Source organism: Cygnus olor, chromosome 5, assembly GCF_009769625.2.
Source record: "Cygnus olor isolate bCygOlo1 chromosome 5, bCygOlo1.pri.v2, whole genome shotgun sequence".
Lineage (NCBI taxonomy): Eukaryota > Metazoa > Chordata > Aves > Anseriformes > Anatidae > Cygnus > Cygnus olor.
This window is the reverse complement of record NC_049173.1, coordinates 63,565,577-63,584,956: the sequence shown is the minus strand read 5'-3', so window position 1 is coordinate 63,584,956 and position 19,380 is coordinate 63,565,577. Positions and strand designations below refer to the sequence as shown.

Sequence of the window (19,380 nt, the reverse complement as noted above, 5' to 3'; positions counted from 1 at the left end):
GGGCCTTTTGCTCTGCAGTTCCAGACTTGTACAGCAGTGAGTGGGAGTTGTGTAACTGACTTCAGGGGTTCATGATCGAACTTTAAGTGCAGTCACCTTACTGGGAACCTGGGATTTAAAAGAATGGCTCATATCTTCTGAGAAGAAACATTGTGCAACTTCTGCAGGTCATGCAAATCATGCTTTTCCCCTTTCCTCCTCTCCTGGTGAGTCAACAAACCTTTTCCTGACAGTGAAAACAACGGAATATGACTTCAAAGGCTTCAGTGGAGGCTGTGGTCTTCATACATGACATACACTGCCACTACGAAATGCTTGTTTCTTTGCAACAAATGTTGGTGCAGCTCTGGGGAAGGCCTGCATGACATACAGGAATAAGGAGAACATAATCTCAAGGCTAAGCTAGAGGAGTGCTAAGAATAATATAAACCTTACAATCATGGTATTAGGCTGAAGAGATTTCTATGATGGGATAGACAGGAAAAATGAAGAGTCAGGGCAGCCCTCCAAGTCTGAGGAGGGTGATTTAGGTAGCATCTTCAGGTGCTGTGAAGTTCTGTAGGCCAAGGTAATCCTAGGTAATTCACTGCAAACTCTATGCTGTGACAACCAGCCAAAACCACTCATCGTTTGTCACCTGCTTTTGATCTCCTGAGGTATCCTAAGACACCTGTCTGAAACTGCATAGAATAACAGTAAATTTAACTTCTAGGACTCAAAATGAAAAGAATGTGTTCTGACATGCATCCTTTCTGACTGGAAATGAAGAACGCTTTTCACTGAGCTTTAAGTAGTTGTTGATGAAGTATTTCCATTGTCTTTGACGTAAGATTTGTCTTATCAGCATGTTTATTTTTCAAAATGATGAAAAACAAAAAGTCACAAAAATGTGCAACTTCTATGCAAAAAAAAGACTTGATTTCATAGGATTTTGAAAAAGATAAGTTCCATTTTGTGATAATTTGATTTTTGTCCTTTTGTGACCAGAGCTTTTTAATTTTTTTTCTTCTAATGCTTCTGAGCTTTGCTTGCAAAGTCTCAACTGTAAGAATCTGGGATGAAATCTAATAATTTGGTTTGGGACTGTGTTTGAAGAAGAAAATTCCTCCCATCTCAAAGTATATTTTTCAGAGGTTATCTCAGTGCTCTGGACTTTTAGAGTCATCCACAGAACTTGGCACCTGTGGGTGTCAGCTGGCTGCTGAGGAGAAAACCATATAGCAGAAGGGATCTTCCGAATCTTGTCTCCCTTTGCTACAGCTGAGAAATTTGCTCCTGTTACTTCTTTTGGTCACCTAGTTCTTCTACTTGGAATTCATGTATGCAGAATGTTTTATAAAAAACAAAACAAATAAAACCTTGATGCCCACAGTTTTGTAGAACACAAACTTAACTGTGTATGCAAGGCATTGTATTTAGATCTTTCCTTTTTTTTCCTTATTTCTTGGAATAGAAAGGTTGCTAGGTCAAAATGTCAAAGGAGCCGTGATTATTTCTGCTGTGGTTTGTATGTGTGCATTGTGGCAGAGCTGTAAACCCCCCTTTTTTGTCATGGTTTTGTCTCTTTATTGCTGTCTCATCGCTGATGAGCCGGCTGATTAATAGGTTGTTTAATTTCCTTTTGTCTTTTTGTTTTTAAAGTCTTTACAAGAATGTACAACACCCCAGTAACAATGGCTAATTTTGCAAACTGTGACAAAAACTTCTCCTGAGGATTTTTTTCCAAGGTGACGCTGAGACTTTCTGCATAGTCTGCAGTCTTCAGCTTGTACTGTGGGCAGATTAGCCTGTGTCTTTCAGTCTGTAATATTCCTTTGATACAGTTACTTCTGTTCTCTTTGATAAGAACTTCATCTGTTTGCCACAACATCAGACCAAAGACAAAACAGGTCTCCCTTTTGCAGTTTTATTTAAATTACTGTATACATCAGGGATTTGAAATGCTGTGGCTAAAATACTGTAGGTGCTGACCACAAGGATCATTTGCTTCAGATGTTATGCATTGAAAACGGGCATCTTTTTAAACTGGTTTGGTCACTGCAGCCAGTGAGTGAACTTGCCTACTTGTTGGTCAGTCTTTACAATTTTTGTTGCAGTAGGAATCTTCCCCCTGCTGATCCCCTTTTCTTGCAGAGGGAATCCTTAACCTGGGAGACCAGGGAGCTATTCTGTTGGAGGTGGTAAATGCGTTCAGGGCAATGGTTCGCTATGAGAACGTCTCAGCTGTGTTTAAAGTCAGGAAACTTGTAAAAGTTGGGATTCAAATAGAGGTGAGAAAACTGGCTTGGGACATGCTGAGTGCTCAGTTCACTACTGACATCACTTAATTACTGCCCTCCGCTCCCCAGATTCTGTGACTGAGGTGTATTTGGTGCCCGATGCTTTGGGATAGTTTTGTGGTGTGCAAACGTCCTCTGCTTTGCCTGCAGCCAGAAGAAATTTGGCAAATAACTGTAGTTTCCCCAAGGACTTGATTTTTTTATTTCTTTCTACTTCTAGGTGTCAGTCAGTCTCTCCACCACCTCTTTTGTCCCCGCCAAGAAGCCCAGCCTACCCTCTCAGTGACAGTGAGGACTCTTGCCGTTCTACTCGGCTCACCAAAGCTTCCAACTCCAGACTGCGCCTGAAGGACTGGAGCAGCCGCCCGTCTGCACTGCGCAGCACCTCCACCAGCCCCTCGGACACCGACTCTCCGAGCCACCCTCTCAAAGCCGTCAGTGTGGGTGCTTTGGATAAAAGGTTGTCTGTGTTCAAGTCTGAGGACCAAAAGGAGACCCCAAAGGAGGCTCAGGATGGGGACGCAATAGGGAGCCATCCGCTTGCCCGGAGCACTCTTTCCTTGGGCACTGCTGCAAACTTGAGGAACCTCTCCCTCAGCCGGGCGAGCGTCCGCTCCCAGGTGCTGGACATCAGGCAGAAGATCACAGAATGGGAGTGTCGCCGGGAGCTGTCTCCCAGGATGAGCATGTGTGCGGACAAGAGGGACGCTGGGGAGAGGTCAGGCAGCGAGAGCTGCCCTAGTGTGCTGACATCTCCTTGCAGCGAGAAGACATTTGATTTCAAAGGGTTTAGAAGAATGAGCCGAACGTTTTCGGAGTGCTCTTACCCAGAAACAGAGGAGGAGGAACTGCTGGACAGGGATTCCTGCCATCGGGTAGAAAAGAGACCGGGCAGGAGCGAGCCTCCTTCTGTTGCTTTCCTCAAGGGCCATGTGAGGAAAGAGTCCTCTGCTGTGCTCAACAGAATACAGAAGATCGAGCAAGCACTGAAAGAGCAGCCTGGCAGGGGCCTCCCCCAGTTACCAAGCAGCTGTTACAGTGTTGACAAAGGGAGGAAAAAGTCTCTGACTCTGAGTACTGTGGAGGGACTGGGTGAAAACCTAAGTAATAGCAAAGGAGGGAGTGTTATTTTGGGGGGTGAACCAGAAGCATCCACTGAGGCTGAGAAAAGCAGTAAGACAAAACAGGGGGTTACTGCAAACTCTGCTGACCCTAAACTGCTCCTTGAAAGCCCAGCTAACACCGTGGTGAATCCTGTACCCAAGCCCAAACGCACCTTTGAATATGAAGCAGACAAAAACCACAAAAATAAACCAAGCAATGGCCTACCTCCATCTCCTACATCTGCTGCTCCTCCCCCCCTCCCATCCACCCCTGCACCCCCCGTGACCAGACGGCAGAAGAAAGAGTCTCGCTTTCACAGAAAATCCCAGAATAGGTAAAAGTGTAGGAAATGTCTTGGGCTTGATCTTCAAATAAGTAACTGTGGTGTATTATTTTAGTAGCAATATTTCAAATTCTCCCTCTAATAGAATGCTTTTGACCTGAGAAATGCTAGGAATTGCTTGCAAGACAAGTATTTTTTCCACTGGACTGCTCTGTTGGGATGCACTGGCAAAATACCCGTGCATAGCTACAATTTTGGAGTTCTCCATCCTGCGTTCCTTGATCCCTGGAAAAGTCTTCAGGTCATTTTGGCACAAATGCCCTTACTTGAGATTCTTAATGGAGCATAATTTCATTATCCTCTTGTAGCAGGACCATAACTCATCTGTTGTAGTCCTGTCTGCCTGTTTACTGCTAGATGTACCTGCAGAGGGTTTGTGTTTCCAAAGCTTACTACAGTTGTGTCAGTTTTATGTGACATTGGTGATTTTATGTAATTCAGTGCTTAGAAACGTTGTCGTAAGTTGCTATCAACAGCTGTAGAGGATTAGTGTTGAGAAAACCATATTTTAGCATAGAAGGGACTTTATATATTCCTGAGTTAATGATGAGCAGAGTATATGGCAACATTTCCACAGCAGTCTGTGGAGTTCAACTTGTTTTAATTACATGATTCCCATTGGCTTTTTGGAAATGGTAAAACTCATTCTGCTCTCCATTTAGAAAATTGTAGGGATAATTGTTGATAAAAATTCAAAGTATTGTATTTTGAACATTTGTTCAGCTATCTGTGCATGTGTACAGTACACACACAGCTGAAACTTAGTGATGAGCTTTGCAAGTATCTGTTAAACAACATCTCAAGTGAATGCTATGAATTCAGTATCTGGTGTTTGATGTTGGCTCAATTAATTATAAGTTTATGTCAGCACAACCTGACCTGAAGTGCTCTGGGGCAGGAAAAGGAGAAGAGGAGCCTTCAGAATCTCTTCTTTCAAGAAACACCTGTTTCTGAAATGGGTCAGACAACTCTGCTGGTGTACATCACTTCTCAGAGAAAGAGAGGGGAGAAATGTGGAAAGCCGAGCTCTGATTAGCAGCAATTATCTTTGAGTCCTGGCAATAATCTCAGTTAGAGGAAACAAACCTAGATTTTAACAAGAATTTGTGAAATAAACCTGACCTCATTTTGTTCACTGCAGCATATACAATGTACAGAAGCTGGACAGTAATTTTTAAATGTTCAGATATAAACGGTAGCCTTTATTGGAAAACTAAGGGGCAAATAGTAAAATGGTCTGGGTAAAGTGGTAAGGTGGTCTGTGTGGTGGGTGGGAAGAGGAATGAATCACATGAGATGATTCTTGCCACAGAATCACCTTGTGGCCTATGTCTAAGTGATCAAAGTCAATCTCTGAGTACATGCTCACACTTAGTTTGAGACCATACAAGTCATCTAAGACCACAGTATTTTGGTATGATTAGTTTTTGAGATGAAGTTTTGAATCCTCTTTTCAAGAAGAAGTGCAATTCATGCTAGCGCCTGCTGCTCTGCAAGCTCAGTCTCTTGTCATTGCCGAGTTAGACAACAAATTTGTACAGACAGTGGAGCCTCAGTCCTAGATGGGGCTGGTAGGCATGAGTTCAATGCAAAAACAATGTTTATCAATTTAGGTAATGATTAGCTGAGTGTAAGTTTTAGGATTTGCAGTGCTATCATGTGTATCTCTGGATTCTTGCAAATCAGTTTGATATTTTGCAGGTTAGGTTTCTATTTGCTTGGAACATATGTGTGGTTTAAGCTCACTGGAATATCAAGAGAATGGACAGTTGATATTTATTCTTTTAATATTTTGGTTGAAACCAGCTTTTCTGATGGCTATTTTAACTTCATAATAAAATGAAGATGAACACTGGCCCTGGTAGAGCTAACAGTGCAAACCATATACCTCCCAACTTTAGTGTAGGTAGTGTCTCAGAGAAACAAGAGCTGGGCAAACTGGAGAATGGGGAGGGCGTGGACAGCAGCTTCTTGCAATCCACAGGATTCTCCTACATCCAGCTGGAGTTATGACGCCAAACCTCCCATCCACAGTGACAGGAGAGAGCACAGGAAGGAGGGACCAAGACTCTCTCCAGGAAGCTGTCTGAGCCAGCTGTCCCTCACCTTCCTGCCAGAAAGCCCAAATCTTCAGGGCCCAGCCATCACCCGGGGGTGCTCATTCACCCCTGACAGCCTTTATTTCCTGTATGCTTTGTCCTTTGCTGACAGTGCTTGGCACAAGCTGTGCAAGGGAGATGGGTGACTTTTACACACTTGAATCTGCCTTTGGCATTTGTACACTGCTTTTTATGGTAGGATGTATCTGAATGTTCAAGACATGAATATTTTCAAACTAAGGTTTACATCTGCTAAGGCAACTGGTAGAGGAGTGCTTTCCAGATAAATGCCTTTTTCTTGAGGAGAGAGGGCCACATGTTTCTCCTGGCAAGCACAAAACAATTTCTAATCTGATGACTGTGCAGCTAACTTACTATGTAACTGATGAAAAATATTCCATACTTTCTGGATATTTTCTCCTTCTTTGTATAATGGGGATAACAATACTTCCAACCTCATAAAGGTGTCACTGTTTGTTATACTGACTACTGCTGTCAGTACAGGGCTTGAGGGTCCTCTACAAGTCCTCTTAAAGCATGACGTGTGATTTATTTTTTAGTTAACTTATATACATTTCTTAACAAACAATTGCTCAGCTAAGTGTTTGAGTCATTTTTGCATTCTAGTTACTAATTACTTATTGTTTTAACTTCAGAAAATCCTTTGAGTTTGAGGATGCATCAAGTCTGCAGTCCTTGTACCCTCCCTCCCCAACTGAAAATGGGACTGAGAGCCAGCATAAATTTGGATCCAAGAGCACTTTAGAAGAAAATGCCTACGAAGACATCGTAGGTAAGAACCTGTTGCATTATATGAACTCACACTGGGTTGTTGAGCCATTGTGGTCAGGCTGTGCATTGCTGAACATACACCCTGTGCAAGAGCGTTCAATGCTGACAGTAAAGAGAGATTAAATGAACGGTAAATGATTCTGTTGTATCAGAGAAAACGTAACTCTCAGTCCACATGCAGGAGGTCTTGATTCCTTTGAACTTTGTTGAGTGGTATTGGAGGCAGACTGGTCAGATTTTTTCATGCTTTACAAGAAACAATTATTTTTTTTAACAAAGCCTTGGCCTGAAGCCTTGAGCGATGTAAAAATGTAAAGTGAAATAGATACAGAACTATCCAACAGCAAGATTAACCTCAGTGGTCTTGTGTGGTCAGCTTGAGCTTTTCAGGACTTCTGTGGGGACTGCCCCAAAGCAGTTGTACGTAGCATAATTCCTGGTCTCCCCTCAGTCCCAGTTGTTGGCTAAAGAAAAATTAATTTCCTTTAGCTATAGAGCCATCAGGAATGCACAACGAAAACACTGTTTTGATTAAGCTTCACAAGAAAAACATGTTTCTTTTGGTCTTAGAAGGAAATGTATGGCCTATGCATACATTCTTTTAAGATCAAAAAAGTTGTTATAATTACTGAAAATTGGGCAGCCCTTCAGAGCACAGTTTTTCCACACAAGTGATGAATATCTGCACTGTTTTTAACTCTTTCAGTGTTGTATTATTGCAACAAGTACAAAGGGTACTTCATTTTCACTTACTTTGGACAATGAATCTTTATCTACTGCAAACTGGAGGGCTACCAAAGTAGTCAGGGGCCCTACAGCACATCCTCTAAAGAGATACTGAGGGAGCTGGGCTTGTTTAGTCTGGTAAAAAGGAGGCCCAGAGGCAATCTAATGCTGCTTACAGATGTCTGAAGGGCGAACAAAGATGATAGCACAAAAATCTTCTTGGTCATGGCAGTTGATACAGCAAGGGACAGTTGCCACAAATTTCAGCTTGGGGCTCTTTCTCTGTCTAACTAAATTCTGTCTCTGGTTTGTCAGCCTCAGTGAAATCAGGACTTCACTCTTTCAGTTTTCAGCTGTACTTTCCCCCTGTGCCATTCAAAATAAATGCTACCAGAACACCAAAAATGCTTTTGTTCAGTGTCTGCTAATAAAAATATGAGAGCTTATGTAGATACTAAAAAGATTTTTTCCGTGGAGAGCATCTCTATATGATCACCAGCCTTCTCCATGAACAGCCAGACCACTGTGCAGTCCACACTTGAAAATGTATTGTGCGTTATAGTGCCCATCTTTGCTCAGGGACTATCAACATGCTGCCAGATGTTAAGTGGTAATGTTTGCTTTCCTTGCTTTGGTTTGTTTTAAAAAAAAAAAAAAGTGCAGGACTAGTAAGAATCTTTCTTCAAATTAGAAGAAATCTTGGGTTCAATGAAACAAAATCACAGTGGGCTCTTCCAACTCACGGGAACTATAAGTTTGCTTTCTGCAAATTATAATTTGGGCATTTTGGCAGGGTAGTGAGAAGAGAATGCAAAATTTCTGATCTGTGGACAAACACAGAACTTCATTGTTTTGTATTACTTTTTAACAGTCTCATTCCAAAGCACTTCATTCAATACAGGCAGTGAGGGGGGAATACAAATTCAGTATAATTCTTATAAACTGTCAAATGTGATTAAAGACAAGCCAAAGTAGTTTGATCTCTGGCTTTAAGGAAACTAATGTAGTTTTGCGTATCACATCTGCATAATTTATACCAGTAGTGCTAGACCCCTGTCTCTAAGTAGCACTCTTGTACTCATGTAAACCAGGTGTCTGTAAGAGTGAGTTTATTTTATAGATTTACATCTGCTTCAAAGCTAGAAAGAACTCTGTCACTGCTGCTTTGGATTTCCTTTGCAAACAGTTGTCCTAAAAGTGGTAGATTTTTTTTTTCTCTTTTTTCTATAGCTGGTTGAATATCCTTCTTCCCTAAATGCTTGTAGGCAGCTAAAATATTGTCATTGTAGCAATAAATTTAATAAAATCTCCCTCACCACCCATAGAATTAAAACTTTTAATGCAGGTATTATCTATCAGAGAGTACCTTCTAAAAAAGTGTATATAATGTTAAACACCTACAAGGTGCTGTGTGAGATGCTGAATGCTCTCACTCAGGCTAGTCCAATTATCAAAATGTAGCTTTTAAGCACATAGGTACTAGGAGTAGAGTAATTTTTTCTGAGATTATTACATGACCTTCTCATCTGATGCACATGCACACTAAACCTTTGTCTTTCTCCTGGTGCCCTTACAGTGTTTCCTTCTTTAATGGTGAGGACAGTGATGAACTGCTGTGGGTAGATTGTTATTTTGAGAGTTGACTTTAAGACTTTTTATTTAAGGTATTTAAAACCAGAAACTGTTGTTCTTTGAAATCTAGGGACATAATGAACCAGAGACTTTGTTTAATTTTGTTATATTTAAGTACATTTTAATAAATGAAATATCTGCATGTTAACTTCAAGAGAGGTACTGGATTGGAACATAATGATCCATTCTGCATTAATCAAAAAGCAATGGTATAAAAGCATACACATTCCTAATATTAATCAGAGCTGTATTCCATGTGCAAGGAACCATGTGGACTTCATTCATCTTCTGTACTAGCATTCACAGGAATGTGGCAGTCATAGTAAACTTAACATTGTTTTGCTTCGTGTGGTTTTGAATGAGTCTTTAATCAGACAAAAACTGATGTGGCTTTATGAATCCAGTTGGGGAAACCATACTTGGCTTTGTGCAAATTCAAGGAACTATCATAGTATTAAGAGATGTCTGAGACAGTTGCTTCCACTGTGTTTGTGGACAACAGTATTTCCTGTCATGTGTACCATATGGTTTCAGTGTTCCAGTCTGTTCCACTAAATACAGTTGAGATATTTGAATATTGTTATTTAATCCCTGCTGTCTCTGAGGCATTTTTCACCTGACACCTAGAAGAAAGCACAAAAAAGGTTGAATGAAAGTAAAGTGAAAGCAAGGGTAGGGGAACAATATCAAGTTTGTCTAAAGAAAATGTAGTAAAACCATGTAAATTATGGTTTGTGTTTGCAAGAGAAATTGCATTCACAATTTTGAAATTAAATACAGAGGAAGAAATCTGCTTTGACACAGGAAGCATTCTTACTGCATATGTAACTCATCAGAGTGCTGGACACAGTAGAACAGGTGGGAATCTCCTCTAAATCTATCTTTCAGTTTATTTCTGCCCATCAAGCTCTTAAGAGGAGGAGCACAAGTGTCTGCCCCTGCCCCGGGGAAGTTTGGTGTTTCCCTGGCAGCAGAGCCCCTAGGAACACCAAGTCTAGGCACACTAGCATATGGCAGCCAGGTATAGCCTGGCCTGGCCTATGCCACGAGTTGGGTGGCATGTCAAGGGAATCGGTATCAAAACCTGTGTTAGGACTGCTTGGTGGCAGGTCCCAGTGCTGTGCTTAGATCTCTCGTGGAAGTCATGCCTCTCTCCTTTGACTTTGTGGTTGATATAGTCAGCAGTATGAGGCTCTTTTGTTCATTAAATGCAGGTATTTTTTCAACAGACGTTTTAGGATGTACTGTAGAAGATGGAACCTGACAAATACCTTCTGGCTGAGGAAGTGATTTTTCCAAGCTGGCTCCAACAGCAGAAATGGACCTCTGCCTGGGCAGATGCGTTAGCTGTTAAAGAGGGACAGGTAACCTAGGCAGGAGGAAAGCTAGTCGAAGTTGTAAGATTCAAACAACTGGAACAAATTCCCCTGGGGGTTAAAAAACAATAACAAAACCAAACCAACAACAGCTTTCCTCTAAGTAATGCTATAGTTAATATGCAAAGTTAAAAGTTGAAATGTTTTCATGTTAAAGCTGGGATTCAGCTGTAGAGTTTCGGTTCTGAAAGAGCACAGGCCTTTAGATCTGGGGTTTGATATTGTCCATGGTAATAGAGGCCAGCTTTGGAAGCTTGCACTGGAATTCAGTTCCATCTTCTCCTCATTTCTCCCTATCTCCACATCACAGTTTCTCTGTGCTCCACTAAGGAGACTAGAGACAATTGTCACACAGTCTTGATGGGGATGCAGACTTCTTCCCAGCTCTGAAATGCTCGGAGCCATATCTTGGGTTCAGGCCCATCTCTTGTTGTATTTGTGTATTGAGAAGTAACTGATGAAGCCAGTCAGAAGACTTTTCTGGAGCCTCTGAAACTCTCAGTCAGATGAGTTAGATTGTTTCATATTGGCTTCAAATAAAAGGTGATAGTTAAAATGTGTTGGAAATCTGGCCTTCTATGGAGGGGAAAGGATGAGAAAAGGAGGCAAACAGAGGAAGTGAGGCAGTTAAAGGAGAAGCAGCTGCAGACAGCTACTGTATCTGCTTTGAAAGCAGTCTAGTAGTCACAAGCAGTCTAGAAAGTAAAGCAATGTGCCCAGAAATACTGCTGTGGAATCTCTGTAACTGGAATGAATTTCTGAGTGAGATCTTGCTCGTGGGCTTCTAATGGGAGCTTACAGAAATCTGTGGTCCCAGGGGCAGCTGGACCTCCAGGGAAGGGTTTTTTACACACCTTCCTGCTCTCTGGATCTGTTCACTGTCACATTAGGAAATGCTGAGCTCTTCCAACTGGATGTTTCTCTTGACAAATACGTTTTGCATCTTAAGAGGAGTTGGAGAGAGGATAACAACTTAATCACTGTGCTTCTGGAGGCATATTATTAAACCGTGTTACAGTTGTCACCTAAGGTGACTGAAAAGTGAAACTGTGGGATTATATGCAATAATTTATCTGTTTTCCTCTCTTTGTCCATTTGAGTATCTCACTTCAGTTTGGGGAGAATCAATTTCTTGTTTACTTCAGCACTATAACAGGACAACTAGCTAAGGGTTTGCATGGGCCTACTTCACAGTCAGGGACCTGGGTGAAATATAAATCATTATAAAGCCCCAAACCTGTCAGATTGGTACCAGGTCTAGAAAAGTTTTTTGTTTTATTTATTTATTTATTTATTTTTTTATTGAGTAGAATTGTTTCCCCATAAGTCTTATGTTCAGGTTATCACTCAGGAAGCAAATATATCTTGCTTTTGGCATATCCAGCTCTTCTTGAAATTAGTGGAGGACGGTTTGTTGCTGTACTTGGGTAAGTACAGTCTTTTCCAGAGAGTTGAAAATGGCCCGAGTTGGGTCTCTCAGCTATTTCACAATACATCAGACCACATAAGAGAGGAGATGGAGCAATATGTCTCAAATCAGCATTATTAAATGAAGTGTCAGGGCAGCCTAACCCAGGTGGGTGCCTGAGCAGTTAAAATAGGCAGGTGTGGACCTTCAAGCAGGATCCTGAGTGTGTAGGGAATGTGGGTGATTTAACCTTCCCTGTAGAGTCCGGTTCCCAAAACAGCATGGTAAAGCACCTTGTCTCTCCTAAACAGATAAGTTGTTTTGCATTCTGATGTAAGCTGGACATAGTACATGTCATGTAACAAATGGGATGATTTAGCTGCTTTACTGAATCCTCCATTAAGTGTGCCAAGAGCTGCAGAAATGATGACTGAGGTCCAGTTGGAAGACATTCCTGCTTGACATTGCTTTCAAATTAGACTGTTTGCAAAGTTCTTCCAGTAAACGTGGAAAAGGTTTAGAAAAAGAGTGAGCTGGGGCTCTTGACGTTTCCAGTAAAATCCCATCATCACATGCCACATTATCATCTGTCATATTATCATACCACATTATTTTCCATCAGATCATCATCTTGCATCAAAATGGTTGTATGAATCTGGGAGAAACTGGAACTGCTGGGTTGCTGTGAAGCTGAAGCAAACTGGGAGAGAATGTATCTCTACCAGCAGTGCTGTGCTAGTCCCTTCTCTGAAAACACTTTGGGCTTTTAGTCAGATGCTTATTAGTAGGTCTCTGGATAACTGGTTAGTAAAAGACAGATCTATGATTGGTACAAAATGATGGTGCAGGCTGTGATAAGGGAAATGTGTGTCCCTATCTTCCTCCATGACCCTAGCCTGTCTTTCAAAGTCTAAAAAGCATGGGAGTGTTTTGGAAAGTGTAATTGTGGCAATTTTAATAACAGACAGTATAATGTAATGGCAGCCAGAGCACATTAAATGAAACAATATCCATATGGGCCTGTCAGAGAAGGGCCAAATGCTCTAGCTGTCTCATCCTATTGATGATCAGGCTGCTGCTTTGTTGCCACATTGGGATACATGGATTTCAGTTATTTTCAATAATGATTTGGTATACAAGAAATATACACTTTGCCATTTGTGAGGTGCTGACACCATCTACCTTAGTTAGCCGCACAGCTTAAGGAGCCTGGGCTTCCCGTGCAGCCAGTGGGGAAAGCAGCAGGCTTTTAGCTTGGGCATTCAGCATCACTCTCTGGAGACAGCATCTTTTCTGTGTGAGCACAGGGAGCACAGTAATATAGGCACCAAGTTTAAGGCAATTTGACGAGCCATTTCCTTACTATATACCTGATACTTGTTTCTTCCTACTTGTTGGTAGGGCGAAAGAAAGTAGTTACGCTCAGTGAACCACGTGGTTCCTCTGACAGTTGCTTCTGCCATCTAAAATTATGCATTTCCCTGCTTTCTGTCATTTATAGAGAAGTGTCTGTCTGTACTTTTTTCCCCTTCAGTCTTATTTTTCACTCATTTCTCAGCATGAGACAGGCTTGCTGCGTCTGCCTCTGCTTCCCATTTGCCACGTGTGAGAGGCTGAGCAGAGGAACATTGTGTGCTGCCTCAGGACTCGGTGGGGCTGACTCGCAGAGCGTCACGGACTGAGAAATTGCAACCGCTGGAGGAAACTCTTCAATGCTTAAGCTCAAGGCACTACATTCCTCATGGCTTTTCTAAAGATCCCTGACTATTTTATCCTTTTTTTTTCTTTCCCCTATGGACCAATCATTAAATTGCCTGTAAGAGCTTGTGAAGATAAATGTTATGTAGATAAATGCCCGATGCTAACTCAGCATTTCAGTACGTAGAATTCAAGAGAATGGGAAATGTGGAGGAAAAAAAAAAAAAGAAAAAAGCCTGTAGAGGGAGCTGATCTGGAAGCAGGGCTGGTGATCAGAGACATGAAATAGCAAACCTTTGACAAACACTGTGACCATATGAGCCGTGGGGGTCTGACTCAGCTTCCTTTGAAGTCAGTGATAGTCTGCTCTTGTCTTCTGCAGCAATTGGATCAGCCTTGTTAAGACAAGCATGGCCTCTATACTATGCCATCTTTCTTCCAGTCTGTCTTGGCTTCCAATGGAGACATCATATGGAAGGAACAAGGACATTTCTTTGCTCTTTCATTGTAAATGTGTTTTCCTTTTGCAGCAAATACAAATGCATACAAAAGCACTACAGCTTGCAGATTGTAAATATTCCTTGTCTTGGTCTCTGGGATTAGAGAAGCGATGTTGTTGAGGAGAAATGCTGAGGTCAAAGCTGCAAACCTCTGGAGCCAGCCCAGCTGTACGGAAATCTTCCTCATTTTCGTGCTGCAGCACCAGCTGCTGCCACCACAGCCCTTCCCTGAAGCTTCCTTCTGGTGTGGAATCCACACCTGCGGGTGCCCACCAGTCTCCTGGTCCATGTGCCTGTGGAAGGCAGTCACAGTGCACTGGTGTGGGGATAAATGCTATTCTAAGGCAGTTTAGGAAATCCTCATACATTTGTTTTGCTTGCTTGCAGTCTTGGGTTTCTTGTCACTTGCCCTTCCTGTTCTTGACACCCAGAAACCAGTCTGTCTGTGCTGCCTGGCACTCTTTTTGCATGTACGGTCTTTTTTGTCTCTTCCACCAAGAAGAGCACATATATTAAAAAACAGTGGTTGTCTCAGGTTTGAAAACTGCTGAAGACCACACAAATAAATTATCTCTTTTAGTTCACTGGCTGAACAAAACACTTGGTTCAAATATCAAACCAGTAAAACCAAGTTGTTTCAGATTGATCAGACTATTTCATTATCAGAGATTTATTGGGGAGAGAGGTTATTCTTACCAAAAAAAAAAAAAAAGTGGCATATTTAATCTCAAGACATCATTTCAAAATTAAAAAAAAAAAAAAGGACCTGAAGTAAATTGATTTTTAGGCAAATGATACAAATAAGTAAGTGCTCTTGAATGGCAAATCAGTCATCTGAAGAAACTCACACAGCTCTAGGGAAAGGGTTAAAATCCCTGTGGTGTCTCCACTGACCTCCACGTTACACTGAAGATGAATTTGGCCAGAGCTTTCTTTTGGTAGACTATCTGAGTCAGAAAAGCAGCCTCTGCTCATGATTTCTTGCTCCTCCTTCTTCTCTCATCCAAGACTTCTCAGGGCCCGTTTCTATACTTAATATTTTAGATCAACATTTGTAATGCTGAGTTTAGCTGGATTCAAGCTATTTTGTTTTACGTGGTGTCTTGGAAGGAGAATCACCCTAAACTTTTTAAATGCTTTACCATTTAGAAAAGGTTTCTTTTCAACTGATGAACTTGTTTCTTCTCAGAAGTTTGGATAATATGCAGACTAATGTAATAACATTAGTAATCTGTTTTCTCAAGGAAGTGTGTGTTTAACCACTGTCCAATATAGTTGGGTATTTTGAAATCTGCTGATCCATTCTAAAATGCTTGCTTGACCTATACTTGACTTGGGCTTACAAGAAATTTTATTATGCTAGTACTGTCCAATTAGCTGTATTGTTGTGATTGTCATATCTAAGGCTGTAGCATTTAAAAGTAACATTTACTGCGCAATGTCTATTTATTTTTCTTCCTGCAGAAGGAGTCAATCGGTTCCATAGTCCTCTCAGGACATCTGTAGCTTTAAATTATTTTAAGAATATTTGTTACTTCAGATTTATCCTGTCCATTGCATTCATCAAAGCGTCTTTCTTTTAAGTATTTCATGCACCTGAAGGCATCCTTTCTATACAGCATGTGGACTGACTATTGACAGTGCAACCTCTATAATCAGATTCCCTCTGGATGAAATAATAGGTTGTGACTGCCAATTCAAACATTCTTCAAAAGCAGCAGTTATTCAGGCCACTAATTAAAACAATGCTAAAACATTCACTCTTGTGCTTACTTTTGACTAGAAATCTTAGTATGATGCACTACTGAAGCAAAACCCTAGTTTTACTGGTAATGTGTGAATGTGTGATCTTGCCAATTACAAGCTCTTATCGCTATAACTGATGGATCAAGCAGACCTGTGTTTCTAGGCTTATCAGTAAACTAGAAACACAAACTGTTTTAGTTTTCTTTTGTGCAATGAGGAAATATAATATTGTGTCTAGAATGAAAACTGATAGTCAAAAGGACAAGGGTATTAATTCAAGCCTTGCTCTCGTTGAAAGTAACTATACCTCAGCTGTGACCTCTGTGAAAAGTGAATATTGTCTCTGTGAATAATAAACCATGCTAGAGCTTTCTGTCCTCACTTCCTAATTAATACAGTATATAATAAAACCTGGATTTTTTCTAAGCCTTATATATAATAGCTTGAATTCTGGTATATATATTGTACTAAACCTAGAAGTTTCATAGTCATCTTTAGATATAATGACGAAAACAAGATTGTCCAAAGCTTTGAACTTCCTGCGTGTTTCAAGCTTCTGCAGATTCAAGTTTTGAATTTGAGTAGATGACTTTGGTGGGATGATTTTCTATGCAAGGTGATTGGAAAACTGGAAGGACGCTGTGCGTGAAAATCCTGAAGTTCTAAGCCAGTTGCTGATTATGTGTTGTCTGAATTGGATACAAAACTTTCATTTTACTGGTGGAGTTCATTCCTCTTTGTGCTTCTTAGTTTGGTGAGAGGTTTAGTGAGTTCAGTATTTCTGCGAAGACGAGTTGCTCCACCAGTCCTTAGATGGAAATGGCTGCCAAAGGGTTTTGGAGCTCATTTAAATCTGTGCTGTAAACTTTGGTTCTGGTTTTCAAAGACTGAGAAGACAAAGGTTGCAGTCTGCTTTTCGATGTATTTTTCATTTATCTCTTATTTAGTGATTAACAGTTCAAGCCTCCATATATTACTGGCAGGATGAGTACTCTTCTGGGCAAAACAAATTTTACATAAGTTGAAATGAATAGCTGCTCAGTTAGAAGGTGTGATATATTTTAAAGAACACCCTGAGAATGTAGCATGGTTGGTGCAGAAATTCTTCCCTCATCTTTTACATTTTCCAATCTTCTCTCTTGGCACTGCTGAGCTGAAGTGCTTATTCTTTCTTTGCCTTCTCTCAGGGGAAGAGAAAAATGAAGGTAGCATCACATAAAAGTTGTCTTATCATGTGTAAGGGTGGTATGTTGAGAACAGTTATTTATTGCTATTCGTTTCACCCTGTGAGTGGCTGCTATAGATTTATAAAACCTACTGATATACTTTAAAGTAGTTATGTGCCTTAGTTTTTATATATCAATAAATTTTGCACAGCTGCGGATGCTCAGAAGCACGTCTTGTGAAATCTTTGTGTTTTATTTAAAAAAAAAAAAAGGAAAGTAAAAAAAATGTCGACCTCATAGCCAAGTTCTCCTCCAAATACTTCCAGCTGCAGCAAGAGGGATGAGTCATGCTGAAAGCTGAGGAGCTTTTCTTAAAGCCTTTTACTTGGTTCACATGATTTTTTTTTTAATTTTACATTCCTGTCTGTTTTTCTTTTCTTACAAAAAAAAAAAAAAAACACAAAAAAAATGTGAAGGAGAGTCACCCAAGGAAAACCCGTATGAGGATGTGGAGCTGAAAGGCCGTCACGCGGGCCGAAAATCCCATCAGCTTTCCGAGAACTCCCTAGATTCTTTGCACAGGATGTGGACTCCGCAGGACAGGAAATACACATCACCTCCCCAGGTAACGCGCGGCTTCGCAGGGCGTGAGGTCGCGTTTCTTTCTGCGCTCAAAGCTGCTGCAAGAGAATCAGTTGTGGCATAGGAGGAAGAGCAGCTGCACTGAATGAGAAAGGGTATCTGGAAAAAGAATGTGATCAAATCCATAAATCATTGCTCTTGGCGGCTGTAGTTCAGAGGCTCAGCACTGCACTGCAGAAGCTGATTGCTGTTTGGAATAGCCCTGATGAGGGCTGGCTATGGGCAGCCGAGTTTAAGCAGAATCCTTCTGCCAGTTGTTTGGGGGGCTGAATCTGGCCCTAAATCCTTTGTGCAGTTACACCTCTTTGTGAATTCCTCAGTGTTTGCTGATGGGCTTTTAGTAGGACAGGAGGGAGAAAGTCAGGTTCTTAATCTTGCTCATGTATTATGTGAGGCCTCTCGTGGCTTGCTAATGTGAAGTATGTAGCATGGCATGGTTTCGTGTAAGATGGAGAAGGCAAAGTATGCCCCCCGCCCTAGTAAATAAATGAATAATAAAATAATTAGAAAAACCTGAGTGTCTGCATTTAACAAGGCTGTATAAGCTGTGTTGGCAGCATAAAATAAAACACCGGGAACTCTACAGAGTTCCCATTTTGTGGTGAATTTTCCAAAGCAGTGTGTTTTCTGTGAAAGCTGTGAAATGCCAGATTGCTATGCTGTTTATGGGATCATTGTGTTCATAAGGAAAAGTATAAATTTATCACATACTTAATTTTGAGATTCAAAGCTCCTTTTAACGGAACTTTGTTTTGTACTGAATCAACAGAAAATTTGCAGTTAAAGAAAGGTCATGAGCATCTACATTTTTGTCATGTAAAGTAACCTAGAACAAAACTGAATATGTTTTCTTTTGCTTATTCAGTTTGGGTACATGTAAGCACCACAGTCCTAGAGACAAAAGCATTACCAGGATTCTTAGTATACACCTTGCCCATCAGTTGTAAAACAGGAGTATTTTCAGCAAAGGTACTGAAAAGGGAAAAAATGGGAAGTGAATAATCAGGCAGAGTAAGGAGAAACAGAAACTACAGCTATGAAGATAACTTTGTAGTGAGAGACATACTATGAAAAACAATTACTTTTGGCTGTACTCTGTGTGTTAAAAGGAATTGTGATAGCGTTTAGATGGTCCAAAATATGTCCCATTGGGGTAGGACCCGTACAGGTCCATGGTAAGACACTGTCCACCGTTTGGTGTTTTACGCAGGGTGATAAAAGAATATACAGATTAAAGTTGCTTCTGTAAAGTTTCTCAGGAAATAAGTATTCTCTGGTATCTACACAACAAGGCTATCTTTATTCTGGTAGCTTCTTTTTGAAATGCTGCCAGGAGTTTCCGTCAGTCCTGCCATAATTGTGCTGTCATTTTGTTGATATATAAAGCAAAGGGACACTAAGAGCAGGTCAGCTATGAGCCTGGGCAGTTCTCTAATGACCAGAAATAGAACAGTCTCAATTTCCTGAAAAATGGCAGCTTTGTCAACAATTTATCACCCAGTTTTTCCAGCATAGCAACATAGCTGGATTAGCAACATGACTCTTCAGTCATGGATGATGATAAACAAGATGGAAGAGATCAGAAGGTCAGCAGGCTTTCACCAATCATCTCCAAAAAGAACTTTCATTTCTAGACAGCTGCAGATTTTCCTGGCATGCAAACGTGTGGTAAGCAGAGACCTCAGAAACACTGGCTTGTGGTCATTTTGAATCCCAATCTCTTGTTCTTTCCCTTTTGTTGTTTTCAATTGTTAAAGTCATCAGATAGAAAAAGAATGTTTTATTGATGATGATGTGTTTGTGATGCAAAACCCACACATACAGAAACACCTACTTTTAATCCCAGATCGTATGGCCCTGTAGTAGGTA

The 19,380-nt window shown here is 40.9% G+C and overlaps 1 protein-coding gene across 8 annotated transcripts in view; it reads left to right on the top strand.

Moving 5' to 3' along the window:
- DENND2B (DENN domain containing 2B) overlaps window positions 1-19,380 on the top strand; it is a 166,964-nt gene that overhangs the window by 102,229 nt on the left and 45,355 nt on the right. For 7 of the 8 annotated variants that reach the window (XM_040559046.1, XM_040559050.1, XM_040559052.1 and 4 more), the window contains 3 exons: window positions 2,500-3,717; window positions 6,482-6,618; window positions 17,346-17,494. In XM_040559046.1, coding sequence (XP_040414980.1) covers window positions 2,500-3,717; window positions 6,482-6,618; window positions 17,346-17,494 — 1,504 coding nt within the window. The remainder of the gene's footprint in view (window positions 1-2,499; window positions 3,718-6,481; window positions 6,619-17,345; window positions 17,495-19,380) is intronic. The other variant, XM_040559053.1, reaches the window with a different exon arrangement.